Source organism: Vidua macroura, chromosome 27 (assembly GCF_024509145.1).
Source record: "Vidua macroura isolate BioBank_ID:100142 chromosome 27, ASM2450914v1, whole genome shotgun sequence".
NCBI classification, from domain to species: domain Eukaryota; kingdom Metazoa; phylum Chordata; class Aves; order Passeriformes; family Viduidae; genus Vidua; species Vidua macroura.
Genome location: NC_071597.1, coordinates 827,123 through 843,069, shown reverse-complemented (window position 1 = coordinate 843,069; position 15,947 = coordinate 827,123). Strand labels below are relative to the sequence as shown.

Genomic DNA, 15,947 nt, shown 5'->3' with positions numbered 1-15,947 from the left:
CCGACCTCCTCATCATGGCGCCGCCGCCCCGCCGTGCCCCGCCCGCATCCGGTGCAGCCGCGCAGGCGCAAGGGGCCCGGGCCGCCATTTCGTTCGGCGGGGCTGGGGCCGGGGCCGGGAGCGGCGGGAGGAGCCGCGGGTGAGCGGGGGAGGGCCGGGGGGGATCGGCGGGCCGGGCCGGGGAGAGCGGGGCTCGGGGGGCCGGGACTGCGGCCGCGGGACGCCTGTGTGGGGTGCGGTGGCCTGGGGTGCGTGCGTGCGGCCTGTGCCGAGCCTGGGACCGTCGGGGCGGGGGGTGCGCTGAGGCCTGCGCGGGTCTTGGGGGTGCCCGGGGTCGGCTGAGGGTCCTCGGAGCCACCTGAGGGGTCCGCGGGGCCGGCTGTGGAGTGACAGGAGCCGGCGAGGCCCGGGGACCCCCTGGACCCTCCCACCCTGACCCCTGGGCCGCCCGTGAGATCTCCCACCTCCCTGACTCCTGGGTCACGTCAGGGACCCTTCCCCAAAACTACCCTGGACCACCACCAGGGCAGCCCAGAACCTGCATGTCTTGGGGCTTGTGACCCCACCACCATGGCGACCCTCACCCTGGCCTGTAGGTCTCCTCTGGGAGCCGTCCCCGGGACCTCCATGGACCTCCACTGAGACCCCCGTACCGTCCTTGAGCCCTCCACCCTGACCCTGGAGTTACGTGTGGGATCGCTCCCCAGGACCCTCCTTGTACCCCCACCCTGGCTGTGCCTGGAACTGGCAGGACCAGTGGCCTGGGACCCCCTGGGATCCCCACGCTGACCTCCTGGGCTGGTCTACCCCTCCTTGGGCTCCTGTCTTTGGGTTGGCTGGAGCCAGCGGGGCCAGGGGTCTGGGACCTCCACCCTGACCCCTCTGGGATTGCCCTGAGATCCCTGCACTGACCCCTGGACCCCTTCACCCTGACCCCTGGGTCACTTCAGGGACCCCTCCCCAGGACTCCCAACCTGAGGGTCTCCAGAGCTGGGGGGCTGGGACCCCCACTGTGACTCCTGGCACCTCTCTGAGACCTCCATATTGATACCCTGGACCCTTCCACCCCTGCCCAGCACCCCCCTGGACCCCCAGCCTGGAGGTGCCCTGAAACAATGGGGCTGGGTGCCTGGGGTCCCACCATAGGGACCCCCGGCATGGAGACTCTGACCCCAGACTGTCCCCTGGGGCTCCCCCTATGGCCTCTGAGACCCCCACCGTGACCCCATTGACCCCTTCCCCCTGACTCCTGGGTCACCTCAGGGTCCACTCCCCAAGACCCCCCTTGGGGCCGTCCAGAACCGGCAGGACCAGGGGCCAGGGACCCCCAGTGTGACCCCTGTGTCTACCCAGAACCCCTCTACCCTTCCCAGGACCCCCTGGACCCCCTCTCTGACCCCTGGGACCCTCACACTGACTCCCAGGACCCCTCTGGACCCCCACACTGACCCCCTGGACTCCTCCACCCTTCCCAGGACCCCCCCAGGACCCCCGCCCTGTGAACCAGTAAGGGCTGGGGGTGCACTGGGGCCTGTCAGGACAGGGGGGACCCTATTTGGGGTACAGAAGGAGGGGCGGACCTTTGGGAGCCCGTGGTGGCTTAGGGATGACCATGGACACGGAGTTCCGTGGAATCCTGGAATGACTTGAGTTGCAAACGACCTTAAATCCCATCTTGCACTGGAAGGGGTTGTTCCAAGCCCCGTCCAAGCTGGAACACTTCCAGGGATGGGGCAGCCACGGCTTTTTGGGGCAACGCCGGAGCTGAGCTGTCCCTCCCGCCCCGGGGAAGCACATCCAGGACTCCCTGCTCCCGGTCCAACGGCCTTCCCGAGCCCCGTGCCGCAGGCAGCACGGGTGGGAAGGCCGGTGCACCGGGAGCACGCGCCCGCTGCGGGATCCCGCCGTCGGGATCGCTGTCGGGATCGCTGCCCGCACCCGGAGTTCCCAGCTCCGGCTCGAAGGAACCGGGAAGTCCCCGCGCCTCCTGCCGCTTCCTCCCGCTGGAACAATCCCGCGCTTCCTGCCCGGCCCCTCGGTTCCTGCCCAGCCCCTCGGTTCCTGCCCGGCCCCTCGTGTGCCACCTCTCCCTTCCCGGCTTCCTTTTGCCTCCTGGGCCGAGGGGGAGCGGCAGGGGAGGCTGCGGGCCTGGCAGGACGGGCTTTTCCTGCTTTTCCCTTTGCTGCAGCGGAATTTCGGGACAGGGTGCCTTGCTCCTGATTAAAGGTTTCCTCTGCTGAGTGACCTGAGATGAGATGGGAGCGAGGGACAGACTGAGCTGAGGGTTCTGTGGTCGGGCATGGGAAACTGAGGCTGTGGAAGCTGGGAAACTGAGTCCAAGGAAACTGTGGGGAGGAAAACGGAGGATGTGGAAGCTGAGGATGGATAGGGAAACTGAGGCTGTAGAAGCTGTGGGTGGGTGGGGAAACTGAGGCTGTGGAGCCCATCCCTGAGGAATTAGAAACGCTGGAGTTCGGGGTTTTTGTTAAAAATGCCTCGTCAGAGCCCGCGGGTCGTTAATAATTCACAGGGAGCGTCTGGATCCCGCGGGGCCGGAGCGTGTCTGTCTGTCTGCACGCGGGGATGCGCCGGCTCCGCGGGATGCTCCAAATGGAGCTGGCAGCTCGGCTCGGGAAGCATGCTGATAGGATTTTAAAAGCCTGAATGACCTTAAATCCTGCGATGGCTGTCGCTCAGGATAAATTATTTATGTAGCATCCTCAGCTCCTCGGGAGCGGGCAGGAATGTCAGGCTGCGGAGGGAGGACAGGGCTGGAATTTGGGAGGGGGTAACGAGGAGCTGCGGGTTGGGATGGGAAGAGAGGGAAGATAAAGGCGCGGGGGCGGGTGTTGGAGAGGTCCAGCCTTGGAAGTCGTTCCCAAACCGGTGCGGCCGCATTTCTGCACCGACATCAGAGGGTGGAAATTCCTCTTGATCTGCAGTTCAAAGCCTCCCTGAGGATGAGGCGCTGCAGCTCGGGCTTGCAAATGTGAAATACAAATCCGCCCGGAGCCCAAATCCCCCTGAAAAGCGAGGAAATAGGCGGCTGAAGGTCACTGCTGCTGCCTGTCCTGCTCCAGCAGCAATCCCCCCGGGATGGGGGCTGCTGCTGGGGAGGGCGTTTCAATTCCCTCCACGGCAAACAGGGACTTGAAAAATGCCTGGAAAACATGGCGTGTCTCCCAGGCTGGGCCGGATCTGCCCAATCCTGCTGCTTTTAGGGGACAAGGGGCAGCTGAATGTCAAGTTCTTGGGATTTAGTCATGTTTTGATCCCAGGGCTGACAGGGAAGTGCTGATCCAAATCACTGCTGAGGCGTCTGTGGCCGTGGTGGGCTCTAGCGTGTGAAACAGCAGCTCTGAAGCAGCTTTGCACAGGGTGACCTCGATCTCCTGATCTCTCCCTCCTCTCAAGGGACAGCTTTTCACACCTTGTTTCCCTCCTGCTTTGCTCAGAGCTTTCCTGAGGTTTGGTTTGGATTGGAAAAGCAAAGGCACTGTGTAAACCTGCCCCTCCTGCTCAGCCCAGCTTTTATCCATTGGTGTCTCTGGATTCAGCTCTTCCCAGCCACTTTCCCTGCAAGCACAGGGAGCTGCCACCACGGCACTTGGAGCCCTCAGAGGCTCTGATGTGTCTTGGTGGAAGGGTCCTGGTAGGGAAGAACAAAGGAGAAGGAGCACAGAGAAGTTGCAGTGTTGTTCCAGGCATGAAGGAGTGCTGGGAGGAGAACTCCCCCCTTTTTTTCTTTTCCTGGAGGATTTAGCTCCTGTCTCCCTAATCTGTATCAGCTGGGTCTGTCTTCTTGCACATGAAAGATCCAGGCTGTATTTCAAAGGCACCATTCCCACCCAGAGCTCTCAGCTTTTCCCAGCCATGTGCTGAGTTCGGGGCCTCTCGATTTTGGTTTTTCAATGTGACCTTTGCTGTTAATCCCCAGCCCAAACGGGGCCGTGCACCGAAATGGAATGACCTGTTTCTTGGGAATTCAGCTCCAGTTTATCCTCAGCTGCTTTAGCTTAAACTCTTCTCTCCTTTCCTCTCGCTCTTCTAGGTCAGAGCCTGGATCCGAGCGCAGGTTTTGCTGTAAGGGCACCTTAGAGGGGAGATAGTGACTCGTGATCTGGTTGTAGAAATAACCCCCTTGTCCTACAGATCCCTGTGGATTGTCCCTGTGGATTGTCTGGAGCCTGTTGCAGGGTGTCAGCAGGTCACACTGAGAGACCCCAGCAGTGCTGGCCTGGCACGGGTGGCACTGGATGGTTTGTGCCAGCTGACAAATCCCTATTTGTCTGTCTGTGAGATGCGTCGCTGTCACAGGGGCCACCGAGGGAAGTGTCACCCTGGGAGTAACCAGCTGGCACAGGAGCAGAGCGGGGACACAATGTGTGACGTTCCCGTGGGTCGGAAAGTGGTGGCCCTGGCATCACTCCTGTGCTGGCTCAGGGCTGTGACACACGAGCCCCAGTCAGGAGTCTCATTACCTGACGTGTTCCTCAGCTGGATCCCTGCTAATTCCCTCCGGCAGCTGATCCAGCATGGCTGCGGCTCTGCCCGGAGCCACTCGTGCCACCCTGGCCCTGTGATCCCACTGCGGGTGGGAAGGAGCACAGGGAAAGGTGTTCCTGTTCCAACACGTCCCAGACGAGCACGTTCAGAGCAGTCTGTGATCCTGCTCCAGTGGGAAAGGCAAAGGCCGGATGGGTTTGCTGGGAGCTGTTCCTGGCTGGAGTGTCCGGAGGGATCGATGGACGTGGGCTCCTGGGTGGGAGGCCTCAGGCTGGGGCAGAGGAGCACCACGTTTGTCACTGGGGAACTGGGAGTCTCGGGTGACTTGGAAAATGCCATAAGATAGAGGGAGGAATGTCTTCCTGATGAAGCTGTAGCTGAGGACTTCTCACAGGGTAGAAGAGCTGATTTTAATTAAAAGGCAGTTTACGTATTTATTTATTTCCCTGAACCCCAGAGCCAGTGGTTTGCCTCAGGGCAGGGGAGCCGCTGCTGTGGCAGCCATGCTGTTGCTCCCTGCTTCCCGTTCTCACACCATGGGAATGTCTGATGGACCTGTGTCCTGTGGGATTAGGAAGCTGTAGTTTATCTAGCAGGAGATGAGTGTGAGAAGGGATCTGGCTGTTAATACCTGGTACAAACCTGAGTCATAAAGGAACTTTCCCTGCGGTGGGGGCTGTTCCCGTGCCCTGTGTCACCTGCCCTGGAGGTCAGGGCTCGGAAATCGGATGTTTCAGGTGTGAAACCTGTCCTTTCCTCCTGTTTGTGGTGTGGTTCCCGTTAGTGACTGTGGAATAGGTTTTCCTGTGGGAAGGACGTCTGTGGCCCAGAGAGGGACATTTGTCCCCTGCCTCAGGGTCTGCTCTGAGCTCCTGGGACTCTCCATGTGGTGAGCAAGGCCTCCAGTCATCACATTCCTATTCCCTGAGCCGGTGCTATGGGAGGCCTTACCTGAGCGCTGCTGTCAGTGGCACGAGGGCCTATGACCTGCCAGTGATTCAGGCTCCTCTTCCTGTCCCCAGTCCCTGTGTGTTCCATCTCCAGTGCCGACCGGAGCTACCGGGCCCCGCGGAGCCCCGGGAGCTGTTCCAGGTGAGCTGTGGTGCCAGAAAGGTTCATTCTGGCCTTCTGATGAGTTGGGGCGTTGCCAGATCTGTCCTGGGAAAGCCGGTTTCTCTGATTGTTTGGACAGCTTTGAGGGGGCTTTGGAGTTGTGGGGCACAGAGAGCCTTCAGTGCTGGGGGGTTATTGATGTAGGAGACAAGAGGTCGGGAAATTCAGGGATGGGAGCCCTGTGCTGCTTCGTGCTGCTCTGGCTGCTGTGGAGCTGGAGCCATCTGGCTGATTTGCCCTGGCCATGGATGGAGAGGCCATGGGGCCACGTGCCAGTGCTGGCGGGCTACTGTCACACTCCCAAGTGAGCGGCCTCTAGGTGCAGCTGGAGGAGCTGGATGGATGGTGCAGGGTCAGCTTGGCCGGGTTTTGTCTGCTGGGCGAGGTGGTTGTGTGAGACACGTCCTGGGTTTTCACTGCAGGCGCTGTGGGAGCCCTGGGGATTTGGGCTGGGGATGTGCTGGCTCCCACCTCTGGGACCTGCCGCTCCAGGGTGTTGGGACAGCCTGGCAGAGCAGCTCCAGCTGCTGCTCTGCACAGCTCCGGGCACAGGGCACCAGCACAATTCCCCGGGGCTGTGTTTCACCGCCGGCTTTCCCCCGTGTTCCCTGACCGCTTCCTCCCTTCCCGCAGGCATGAGTGCCCAGGCCTGCCCCCAGCACTGAGACCCCGGAGCCGCCAGGATGCCGATCCCTCCTCCCCCGCCGCCGCCCCCCGGCCCCCCGCCACCCCCCACCCTCAGTCAGGTAGGGGTCACCTCGCTGGGCTGGGAGGTGGCCTGTCCCCACAGGGGGCCGCTTGCCAGAGGAATTTCCCCTGGAGAATGCTGGCTGTGGCAGGGGGGGGCTGCTCTGGGAGGTGGGGATGCAGAGCTGGGCCGTTCCTGTGCCGGGGGGTCCTGGGGAGGTGCTGAGCTGCTGCTGCTCTCCAGGCGAACACGGAACCGCCGAAGCTGAGCCGAGAGGAGCAGCGGGGCCGCGGGGCCCTCCTGCAGGACATCTGTAAAGGGACCAAGCTCAGGAAAGTGACCCAAATCAATGACCGGAGTGCACCCATCCTGGAAAGTGAGTTCCCGGGAGGCTCCTGGCCCCACGCTGGGCGCCGCCGTACCCTTCTGCTTGCCCATCTGGTTCCCAGCAGCTCCTCATTGGAGGAGCGGATAATTCCAGGCTTAACCTCTTTGCCTCCCTCCTTTCAGAGCCCAAGGGCAGCGGCGGCAGCAGCTACGGCTCTGGCTCTGGCTCAGCTGCCATCCAGCCCAAGGGCGGCCTCTTCCAAGGCGGCGTTCCCAAGCTCAGACCTGTGGGAGCCAAGGACAGCTCAGGTAATGGCCACGGGCCCATCGTCTGTGTGGGGGTCCCTGGGGAGGGCCCTGAGCAGGGAGGGGTTGAGGATCTCACTGTGCATCCCTGGGGATTTCAGCTGCTAAGAGGCAGGATCCCAAATCACATCCCATGCATGGCACAGGCCAGCTGTGCCCTCCCTGAGCCTCAGTCCCACACACAGACTTCTTGGAGGGTGCAGGAGTTTTCATGTATTGCTGAACTCTGTGTGTTCTCTGTGGTGGCCACAGAGTAGAGTGGTGAGAGAGGAGCCTTGTGTGGCCGTGCTTGGTGCCAGCTCCCTGCGTGTGCCAAACAGCCGTCCCTGTGGCCTGGCACTCCTTGGCCGTGGCTCTGTGCAGGGACAGGGCACTGCTCCTGTGCTGTCCCCCGACCCCTCACTGCGCTCTCCTTCCCCGCAGACAGCTCCACTAAACAAACACTGCAAGTCCCTGGCTCCCGAGCAGCTGCTCCCAGGCCCCCCGTGCCGGCCGGCAACAGCCGCCCTCAGGACGATGCCGACAGCAGCCGAGGGTCCCCGCCGGAACTGCCGCGCACGCAGAGGCCCTCCCTGCCTGACCTGTCCCGGCCCGGCACCGCCGGCGGCACCGGCATGAAGCACAGCTCCTCGGCCCCGCCGCCCCCGCCGCCGGGCCGCCGCGCCGCCGCCCCCCCGGCCCCCCCTCCAGCGCACGCCAAGGCCTCGCCCTACAACCGGGAGAAGCCGCTGCCGCCCACGCCGGGACAGCGCCTGCCCGGCAGCAGGGACGGACCCCCCGCCCCTCCGCCCATCAAACCCCCTCCTTCCCCAGTCAGTGTCCGGTCGGGCGCTCAGGGCCAGTCTCTCGCCCCCCCACCCCCCCCTTACCGGCAACCCCCCGGTGTCCCCAACGGCCCCTCCAGCCCCAGCAGCGAGTTGGCTCCGGAGCTGCCGCAGAGACACAACTCCTTGCACAGGAAGGCGCCGGGCCCACTGCGGGGTCTGGCACCGCCGCCGCCCACTGCTGCCTCCCCGTCCCTGCAGAGCAGCCGCCCCCCGCCGCCGGCCAGAGACCCCCCAAGCCGTGGAGCAGGTAAGAGCCACTCGATTCACGGTGCCTGGGGGCAACTGGGGTGATCAGGGTGGGAGGTGACCGGGGGCAACTGGGGTGATCAGGGTGGGAGGCAAGAGTTGGCTTCGGGGCACAGCGAGGCTTCTGCATGTGGTGTAGGGACCGGGGCAGGAGTTGCGGTCCCATGTTTAACACATGTCCTTGGTCATGTCCCATGATCATCCAGCTCCTTCCAAGCCTGGTGATGACGGTGGGTTGTGGCCGGGCAGCTCCTGCCCATACTCTCCTGGGGTGGGAGATGAGAACGTGGGAGAGCATAGCTCCCCTGAGCTTCCTAAATGTCACTGGGAGGGTGCAAAAAGCCATGGCAGAGCAGGGAGAAGCCTTTCCCTGGGTGTGCAGCCCTCGGGAGTTTGTCCCCGTGGCTGGGACTGGTGTTGGCTGCGCCTCAGTGCCCCCCCGTGCACTCCTGGGCTCCCCGTCCAGACCGCAGCTCCTGCCTGGGCCCCTGCCAAGCCGCTCCGTCCTTCTGGCCCTGCCAGAATCCCTCCTCAGAGCTACAGCTGGGGATCTGCGCTGTCAGCCTGAGTGTAATTAGGCTAATGAGGAGCACGAACTGCCACAGAGCCTCTGCGGGAGGCTGGGCAGGAGTGAGAGGTGGGTCAGAGGGGCTGTGGATCCTGTCACTGCCTTGGTGACACTGCGGACGTGGCTTCCAGTCCTGGCAGGCAGCATCTTGGCTCCGTGTGGAGCTGCTGCCCTCGGACTCAGGGATGTGCTGGATCGTAGCTGCTCCTGGGATCCCCTCTGGTGCAGAGGGACCTGTGCTCACTGTGGGCTGGGAGCATGTGGGGCTGGAGCAGCCCCCGGGGTGGACGGCGAGCTGGGGGGCAGCGGGGCTGGCTGGTCCCTGCACTGCAGCTGGTGGAGGGATGAGGAATGCAGATGTCAGGAGCGAGCAGGAAATCTCCGGGCACGCGTAGGAGCATCCCCGGGCCGCGGTCTGGCACAGCAGCTGGCCTGGGACGCTCCAGGGGATGTCCCTGGGTTTGCCCCGGGAGCGCCGTGCCGCGCTGACCCCGCTGTCCCCGCAGCTCCGCCGCCCCCGCCGCCGATGCTGCGGAACGGAGGGCGCGACGCCCCCCCGCCCCCACCCCCCTACAGACTGCACGGCCCCGCCGAGCCCCCCGGCCGGGGAAAGCCCCCGCCGCCACCCACCCGGACCCCGGCCGGGCCCCCGCCGCCACCGCCGCCCGTGCGGAACGGGCACCGGGACTCCATCTCCACCGTCAGAGCATTCCTGGGTGAGTGACCCCCGCACGGATCCCCCTCGCAGCCGAGCCCTGTGGCTTCGGCCAGCCTCCCCCAGAGCCCCCCTCCCTCACCTGCCCCTTTTGCCATTTCTTCACAGATGACTTTGAATCCAAATACTCCTTTCATCCCGTGGAAGACTTCCCAGCCCCAGAGGAATATAAATACTTCCAGAGAATCTACCCCAGCAAAACAAACAGAGGTGAGGAGGAGGAGGGGATGTCCCAAATTCCCTCTCCTCTCCTGTGCCCTCACGGCTGGCACTGTCCTCTTTGTCCCTGCACAGGGTGGGTGGTGCAGTGGCCATGCCCTGGGCCCTGCCGGTGTTCTGGGGGTGCTGAGCCCCATTCCCAGGGGTCCCAAGCCCTGAAGGCAGCTCTCCGTGCTGCGCTGGGGCCAGAAATTAGGGCTGTGCGGATGCCCTATCCCACCTGCTCCTGGTTTGCCTGCTGGGAAATGCTGCAGGGCTCATTCCTGCCTTTGCTGAGCACCTTTGGCACTGGAGGGGATCTCGGAGGACGCCGGGGCTGGGCAGGGGCTGAGGGGATGCAGACCCTCCGTGTATGCCAGGATAAGCCCCGGCACTCGGACCCGGCAGAGCTCAAAGTGCCCTTGGTGCCGCACGTCAGCGCTGCGGATCCCGGCGGAGACTCCGGGGAGAATGGGATGCTCGTTTATTTTTAGAGCCATGAATGTTTAATGCGGGTTTGAAAAGCCCCGAGCTCGGTGCGGCTGCAGCGGCTGCTGCCAGGCGCAAATCCCAGGCTCCAGATCTCCGCGGGGAGGTCGGGGGGGGGCCGGCAGCTGGCGCGGGGGTGTGGAGGAGGGAAAGCAGACGTGCTGGATCCGGCTCTGCGGAGCTCCCGCTTCCAACAGGCTTCCTTGTCTTCCAGCTACGCGTGGGGCTCCCCCTCTGCCCCCCATCCCCAGGTGAAACCGGGCTGTGCAGGTGGATTGTTCCAGAGCAGAGACGTGGACCTCCTTCCCCTTCCTCAGCCGGATCCCCCCAGCTCCCAGCCCCCCGGATCCTGCATGACACACTCCCAGCCTCTCCGGTTTTCCCAGGACAAGCGGATCCCCCCCCAGTCCAGCGTGCTCCGCCAGCCCCACCTCATCTATGCACCCCCCAGGACTCAGTGGCCTCGTGGCAAGCCTGGAGGGGTCCATCCCTCCTTCCTCCTCATGGATCCTGCGTCGGGATCTGCCTGGGAGCCGGGCACGGGACTTGAGGCCGAGCCGTGTGCCAGCTGTCGGGGCCGGGGGGGCTCGTGGAGGGGGGCTGGGCTCAGGCAGGGAATGGACACGCTGTGAGACCCCCGGAGCGAGGGGAAGCAGGGACAGGCCGGCAGAGCCTCGTTATCCTGGTGGAGCCTTGTTATCCCGGCACAGCCCGTTGCTTTTTTTGCACAGGAGCCAGTGGAGGCAGGGGGCAACATGAGTGGGACCATGCAGGGACACCCCCACAGCCTGTGGGGACCCCCTTTCTCTGACCCCACAGGGGGGGCCACCCCCTATGTGCCCCTCTCAAAACCACTGCTCCCCTGGCACTCCCCCCTGGGATTCCCCTGGCTCTCACTGCTGACTCCCCCAAAACTTGAGCATTTTAACAAGAAAACACTAATTACATTGGTGGGGGGGGGGGGCGTTTGTGCTGGGTTTGGCACATCAGGGGGCACGTGGGGGGGCCCTGGGGGCCGGAGATGTTTTGCCTTACACTCCCTGTCCGACGGGTGGTCCCGGCCCCGCGGCGGGGTCACACTAACGTAGTCACTGATCTCTCTGTACCATAGCAGGAAGGGCACGGGGTGCAGGGGGGCCACCCCTGCAGGTTTGGGGCTCATTCAGGGGATTTTTTTTCTATGATGATGGACCTTCCCCTGTTGAGGCTGGAGTGAGGTGGGTGAGGGGTGAGTGGGGGGTTTCTCTGGAGAATGAGCCCCCCCCCCCAAGCGCTGCATTTTGGGTTAAATAAAGGTTCAACACAGTTCTGCCCCTCCCGGAGTGAGGGGCCCTTTTAAAAGGGAACAGAGGAATTTGGAGGAGCTGGAAATTACATTTAAATAAAAGTAATAAAGTGATTAATGATGTCAAGGACAGTGTAAGTGGGAGGTTCCCAGGGAATCCCTTTTCTTTCTTGGAGGTGATGCCCCAAAAATCCTGGGAGCGGGGCGCTTTGGCACACAGGGTGGAGGGTACTGGGAGCACAGAGAGGCAGTGGGAAGGCAGGATCGGGGTTACTAGTGGCACTGGGAGCACTGGGAAGGAGGCCTGTGGGTACTGGGAGCAGGGGGAGGGGGAACTGGCGCGTGTGGGCCCTGGGAGCATGGGGGAAGCGCGGTGGGGAATACTGGGAGGAAGCGTGGGGAGTACTGGGAGCGTGGAGAGACAAGACTGGAAGGCAGCGTAGGAGGAACTGGTGGCACTGGGAGTGCGGGCAGGGCTGGGTTGGGAGGCGCGGGCCGTGGGAGCACTGGGGGTACCGGGAGGGCTGAGCGCCCGCAGGCAGACTACAACTCCCAGCAGGCCACGCGCGCCGCGCCCGGCGCCTTCCGCCCTGCCTCGGGTGCGCTCGCTGATTGGCCGCTCTGTTGCGGCCCTTCCTCCGGCCGCGGCGATTGGCGGCGGCGGCGGCGGCGCAGCCAATGGGGCGAAAGGGGCGGGGCCAGCTCGGCCTGGTGGCGGGAAGTGCGGAGCCGGGGCTGATTTGGCGCGAGAAGGTCGGTGGCGGCAGCGGGGGCGACCCGCGGGGACATGGGGGGACATGGGGGGGCTTGGGGGGACACGGGGGGCCAGACACGGGGCCAGCGCGGTGGGGATCGGCACTAGGGGGGCAGGAGGTGGCCGGGACCCGCGGGGCTGGCGGTCTTCCTTACCTGACCGGCGTCCCGCCCTCTGACCGCTGTCCTCCCCCGCCCGCAGCCCCCGCCATGGCCAGCAGCAGCCCGCAGAGCCAGCCCACCATCGGCTTCCCCCGCACGAGGAGCGCCCGACGCCTCGCTGCCCCCTCGGCCAAGAGCGACCCCGAAGCCCCTGCTCTGCGCCCCTCGCCGCGTTCCAAGGCCTCGGGCCCCGCCGACCCCGGCCAGGCCACCCCGGACAAACGCTCAAGCCGGGCCACAGCGCAGCCCCTGAGCCCCACAGCGCAGCCCCTGAGCCCCACAGCGCAGCTCCTGAGCCCCACAGTGCAGCCCCTGAGCCCCCGCAAACGCCTGGGTGAGTCCCGCCACCGAGCCCCTCCGGGAATGGTGGGCGGCGCATCCCCCTTCTCATCCCGGGGGCTGGGGCAGACAGATGGGGCAGGTCCAGCTGCGTTTGCGGCTTCGCCACTATTTCGGGAGGAAGAGCTGCTCCCGCGGGGTTTTTGGGGGGCGCTGAAGCATAAAGTCCCCCAGGGAGAGCGGCCCCGTGTCACCACCAGCCTGTTGTCCCCGCAGGTGATGACAACCTGTGCAACGTCCCCCATGCCTTACCTTGCTCCCCGGCCAAACGCAGCAAGGAGAACCGGGGCCGTCGCCTGCTCTTTGGGGACTCCCCCGAGCAGCCCAAGGGCCCGGGGCCGTCCCCGCGGAGTGGGGGGCCAGAGACCCCTCGGAGCTCAGGGCTCAGCGGGCAGCACCCACGCACCCGGCTCTTCAGGCAGGAAGGTGGGTATGGGGTTATGGATGGGATGGGGATGCAGGGATGGGACAGGGATTGGGAATATGGATGGGGATGGTGATAGGGGTCCATAGGGATGCTGATGGAGATGGTCTCTGAGGGTGGAGCGAAGGACAGCGACGGGGATGAGGTGAGGGATGGAGGCAGGGTTAGGGATGGGTATATGGAGCTAGGGATAGATATGAAGGTAGGGATGGGGATGGGGACATGGATGGGGATGATGCTCAGTTGGGATGGAGTCCCAGCAGTGCCACCTCCCTCCCTGAGTCCTCTTGCTCCCCGTGCAGGTACCTGTTACCAGCAGGCCAAGCAGGTGCTGCATGCGGCCGTGCCCGAGCAGCTCCAGGGCAGGGAGCGGGAGACGAGGATCCTGCGGCAGTTCCTGCAGGAACACGTCCTGGGGCGCCGTCCCGGCAGCCTCTACGTGTCCGGAGCCCCTGGGACTGGGAAAACAGCCTGTCTGAGCCGTGTTCTGCTTGACTGCAAGGTCTGTGCCATGGCCACAGCCGTGGGGCTGCTGTGGGGGCTGGGGGGCAGTGGGATGGGGCCAGTGTAACATTCCCATTCCCGGCAGGACAAGCTGGCTGGGAGCAGGACTGTGGTGCTGAACTGCATGGCACTGGGCAGTCCCCAGAGCGTCTTCCCTGCCCTGGCACAGCAGCTGGGGCTGCCCGTGGCCACTGGCCGGGAGCGTATCCGGAGCCTGGAGAAGCATCTGACGGCCCAGGGGCCCATGGTGTGAGTTCCCTGTCTCTGGCGGGTGGAGTGGGATTCCCCTGGATGCCAGGAGAGGCAGGCTGGCAGCAGCTCTGCTCTCCCTGCTTGACGTGCTGTGAGGGGACAGAGCAGGGGCTGATCTGGGCTCTCCCACAGCCTCCTGGTGCTGGATGAGCTGGACCAGCTGGAGAGCAAAGGCCAGGACGTGCTCTACACCCTCTTTGAGTGGCCCCAGCTGCCCAGCTCCAGGCTCGTCCTCGTGGGTGAGTGTGCAGGGTGTAGCACTGCTGCCCTGGGCGCCCTCCCTCTTTGGGGGGGGGGGGGGGGGTTGATGGGGACTTCCCTTTGCAGCCCCCTCTTGGAGAACAGCCCTCATCCTCCTCTTCCTCTTGCCCTGCAGGGTTGGCCAATGCCCTGGACCTGACAGACCGGAGCCTGGCCAGGCTGGGAGCCCACCCGGGCGGCAGCCCCCGGCTGCTGCACTTCCCACCCTACACCAAGGAGCAGCTCACCCGCATCCTGCAGGAGCGGCTGGGGCAGGTGGGGACACGGGGAGGACAGAGTGGGGGCACGTGGCTCCTCCGCTCACATGGGTGGCTGCACTGATGGCCCTGGTGCCTCACAGGTGGCAGGTGACCCCGTCCTGGACTCTGCCGCACTCCAGTTCTGTGCCCGCAAGGTCTCTGCAGTCTCCGGTGATGCTCGCAAGGCCCTGGATGTCTGTAGGTCAGCGTGTGCCCCAAAACCCGGTGGTGCCAGGGCCAGCTTGGTCCCTGTGAGCCTCCATGGCTTCCCTGCTCCAGGGAACTCGTGCTAGGGGTGCCCATGCCAGGGGTGCCCGCTCTGCCTGGCGCTCAGGGCTGTCCCTCCGCAGGCGTGCCGTGGAGGTGGTGGAGCTGGAGGTGCGAGGCCAGACCCTGCTCAAGCCTCTGCCTGGGGGTGAGTCAGTGCTGCCAGAGCCAAAGCCCTGCGGGGGCTCCTCTGGGGTCACCTCAGTGGGAGTCTGGGCTCCCTTTGTGGGGCACCTCTCTCCACGACCACCCCCCTTTTCTCACCTCCCTGGGATCCTCTCTCTGTCCCACAGGTGACTCCCCGGCGTCCCCTGTCCCCAAGCGCGTGGGGCTCCTGCACATCTCCCAGGTGCTCTCGGAGGTGTTTGGGGACCGGCTGGCGGGGGGGTCCCGGGGGTCCCAGGACACCTTCCCTCTGCAGCAGAAGGTGCTGCTCTGCTCCCTGCTCCTGCTTGCCCGGCACTCGCACGCCCGCGAGGTGACCCTGGGGAAGGTGAGTGGCGGTGGGACCCTCTCAGGGCTGACCTGGGCGGCGGGTGGGTGTCCCTGGGGTGTCTCTTGGGTGCTTTGCTGTGGTGTAACCCCCCCCCCGCCCTCCCCAGCTCCACGACACCTACAGCCAGGTGTGCCGGCGGCAGCAGCTCCCCGCCGTCGACCAGGCCGAGTGTCTGTCCCTTGTCACCCTCCTGGAGTCCCGTGGTGTCCTCGAGCTCAAGAGGGCCAAGGAGGCCCGGCTGGCCAAGGTACCGTGGGGTGGTGGGGCAGGGTCTGGTGGCAGCGCTGGGACACGATCCAGTGGTGGCACTGGGGCAGGGTCTGGCAGCACGGTGCTGAGCGCCCCTGTTCTCCATCCCAGGTTTCCCTGACGCTGGAGGAGGCAGCGCTGGAGCACAGGCTGCAGGACACAGCCCTGGTGGGCAGCATCCTGGCCCAGGGGCTGCGCTGACCCCCCCAGCAGCCCTCTCCCCATGGCCCCAAGGGGGATTTCGCTGCTGTGGCAAGAGCAGACAAGTGGCTCCCAAGGTCTTGGGACGTTTGTCAAGTTGGGCCCTGGGGCTGTCAGTCTGGGGTCTTTTTTATTAATATTTTAATGTAATAATATTATTAATGTTATATTGTAATTTCTGCGTGTTGGGAGCTTAGGTAGGAGGCTGGGACACCCCCCAGCCCCTCTGTGCCCCCCCCCCCGCAGCCCTTCTGCAGGGAGTGGTGAGTGCTCCTGGTCCCCCTTGCCACCCTGATGTGTGATCCTGAGGTCTGGTGTTGCTCCTGCCCTGAATCCCAGACCATGTCTGCTCCCAACTCTTTCAGAGCCTTCTGGGGCTCTCTGGAACCTCTTGAGCACTCTGGCTGCAGGGAGAATCTTCCCTGCTCTGGCTCCCGGTGCTGGCAGTGGCACGGGGGGGCAGGGACCCCTGGGGGGGAGAAGACAAGGGATCCCTTTATCTCCTGCCGTGAAATAAAGTCATTTTGGTTCA

General features: G+C 64.5%; 2 protein-coding genes across 4 annotated transcripts; both read left to right on the top strand.

Annotated features, from left to right (window-relative positions):
* The first annotated feature begins 71 nt into the window (after nucleotides 1-71).
* WIPF2 (WAS/WASL interacting protein family member 2) lies at nucleotides 72-11,395 on the top strand. Of its 3 annotated transcripts, XM_054000403.1 has the most exons (9): nucleotides 104-139; nucleotides 5,529-5,598; nucleotides 6,253-6,365; nucleotides 6,551-6,683; nucleotides 6,818-6,943; nucleotides 7,364-8,014; nucleotides 9,088-9,297; nucleotides 9,405-9,506; nucleotides 10,198-11,395. In XM_054000403.1, exons 3-9 carry the CDS (start codon nucleotides 6,303-6,305, stop codon nucleotides 10,236-10,238), a joined length of 1,326 nt encoding a protein of 441 aa, XP_053856378.1. In that variant the 5' UTR covers nucleotides 104-139; nucleotides 5,529-5,598; nucleotides 6,253-6,302; the 3' UTR covers nucleotides 10,239-11,395. The 3 variants fall into 3 exon arrangements, with proteins under 3 accessions (XP_053856380.1, XP_053856378.1, XP_053856379.1); XM_054000405.1 differs by lacking the exon at nucleotides 5,529-5,598 and having other exon boundaries at nucleotides 72-139; XM_054000404.1 differs by lacking the exon at nucleotides 104-139 and having other exon boundaries at nucleotides 2,640-5,598.
* A 596-nt stretch (nucleotides 11,396-11,991) lies between these two features.
* CDC6 (cell division cycle 6) lies at nucleotides 11,992-15,947 on the top strand. The gene is made up of 12 exons (XM_054000243.1): nucleotides 11,992-12,021; nucleotides 12,224-12,517; nucleotides 12,739-12,948; nucleotides 13,249-13,448; nucleotides 13,536-13,699; nucleotides 13,835-13,941; nucleotides 14,079-14,218; nucleotides 14,304-14,404; nucleotides 14,553-14,617; nucleotides 14,763-14,962; nucleotides 15,072-15,212; nucleotides 15,326-15,947. The coding sequence occupies exons 2-12, from the start codon at nucleotides 12,232-12,234 to the stop codon at nucleotides 15,413-15,415; spliced, it is 1,704 nt and encodes a 567-aa protein (XP_053856218.1). The 5' UTR covers nucleotides 11,992-12,021; nucleotides 12,224-12,231; the 3' UTR covers nucleotides 15,416-15,947.

Excerpts from the sequence above, each read along its gene's own strand:
- WIPF2 (XM_054000405.1), top strand. The coding sequence starts at position 6,303 with ATGCCGATCCCTCCTCCCCCGCCGCCGCCCCCCGGCCCCCCGCCACCC. Across the intron at positions 6,944-7,363 it reads GGGAGCCAAGGACAGCTCAG|ACAGCTCCACTAAACAAACA; the intron begins GTAATGGCCACG and ends CCTTCCCCGCAG. Across the intron at positions 9,507-10,197 it reads CCCCAGCAAAACAAACAGAG|CTACGCGTGGGGCTCCCCCT; the intron begins GTGAGGAGGAGG and ends CTTGTCTTCCAG.
- CDC6 (XM_054000243.1), top strand. The coding sequence starts at position 12,232 with ATGGCCAGCAGCAGCCCGCAGAGCCAGCCCACCATCGGCTTCCCCCGC. Across the intron at positions 14,405-14,552 it reads AAGGCCCTGGATGTCTGTAG|GCGTGCCGTGGAGGTGGTGG; the intron begins GTCAGCGTGTGC and ends GTCCCTCCGCAG. Across the intron at positions 15,213-15,325 it reads AGGAGGCCCGGCTGGCCAAG|GTTTCCCTGACGCTGGAGGA; the intron begins GTACCGTGGGGT and ends TCTCCATCCCAG.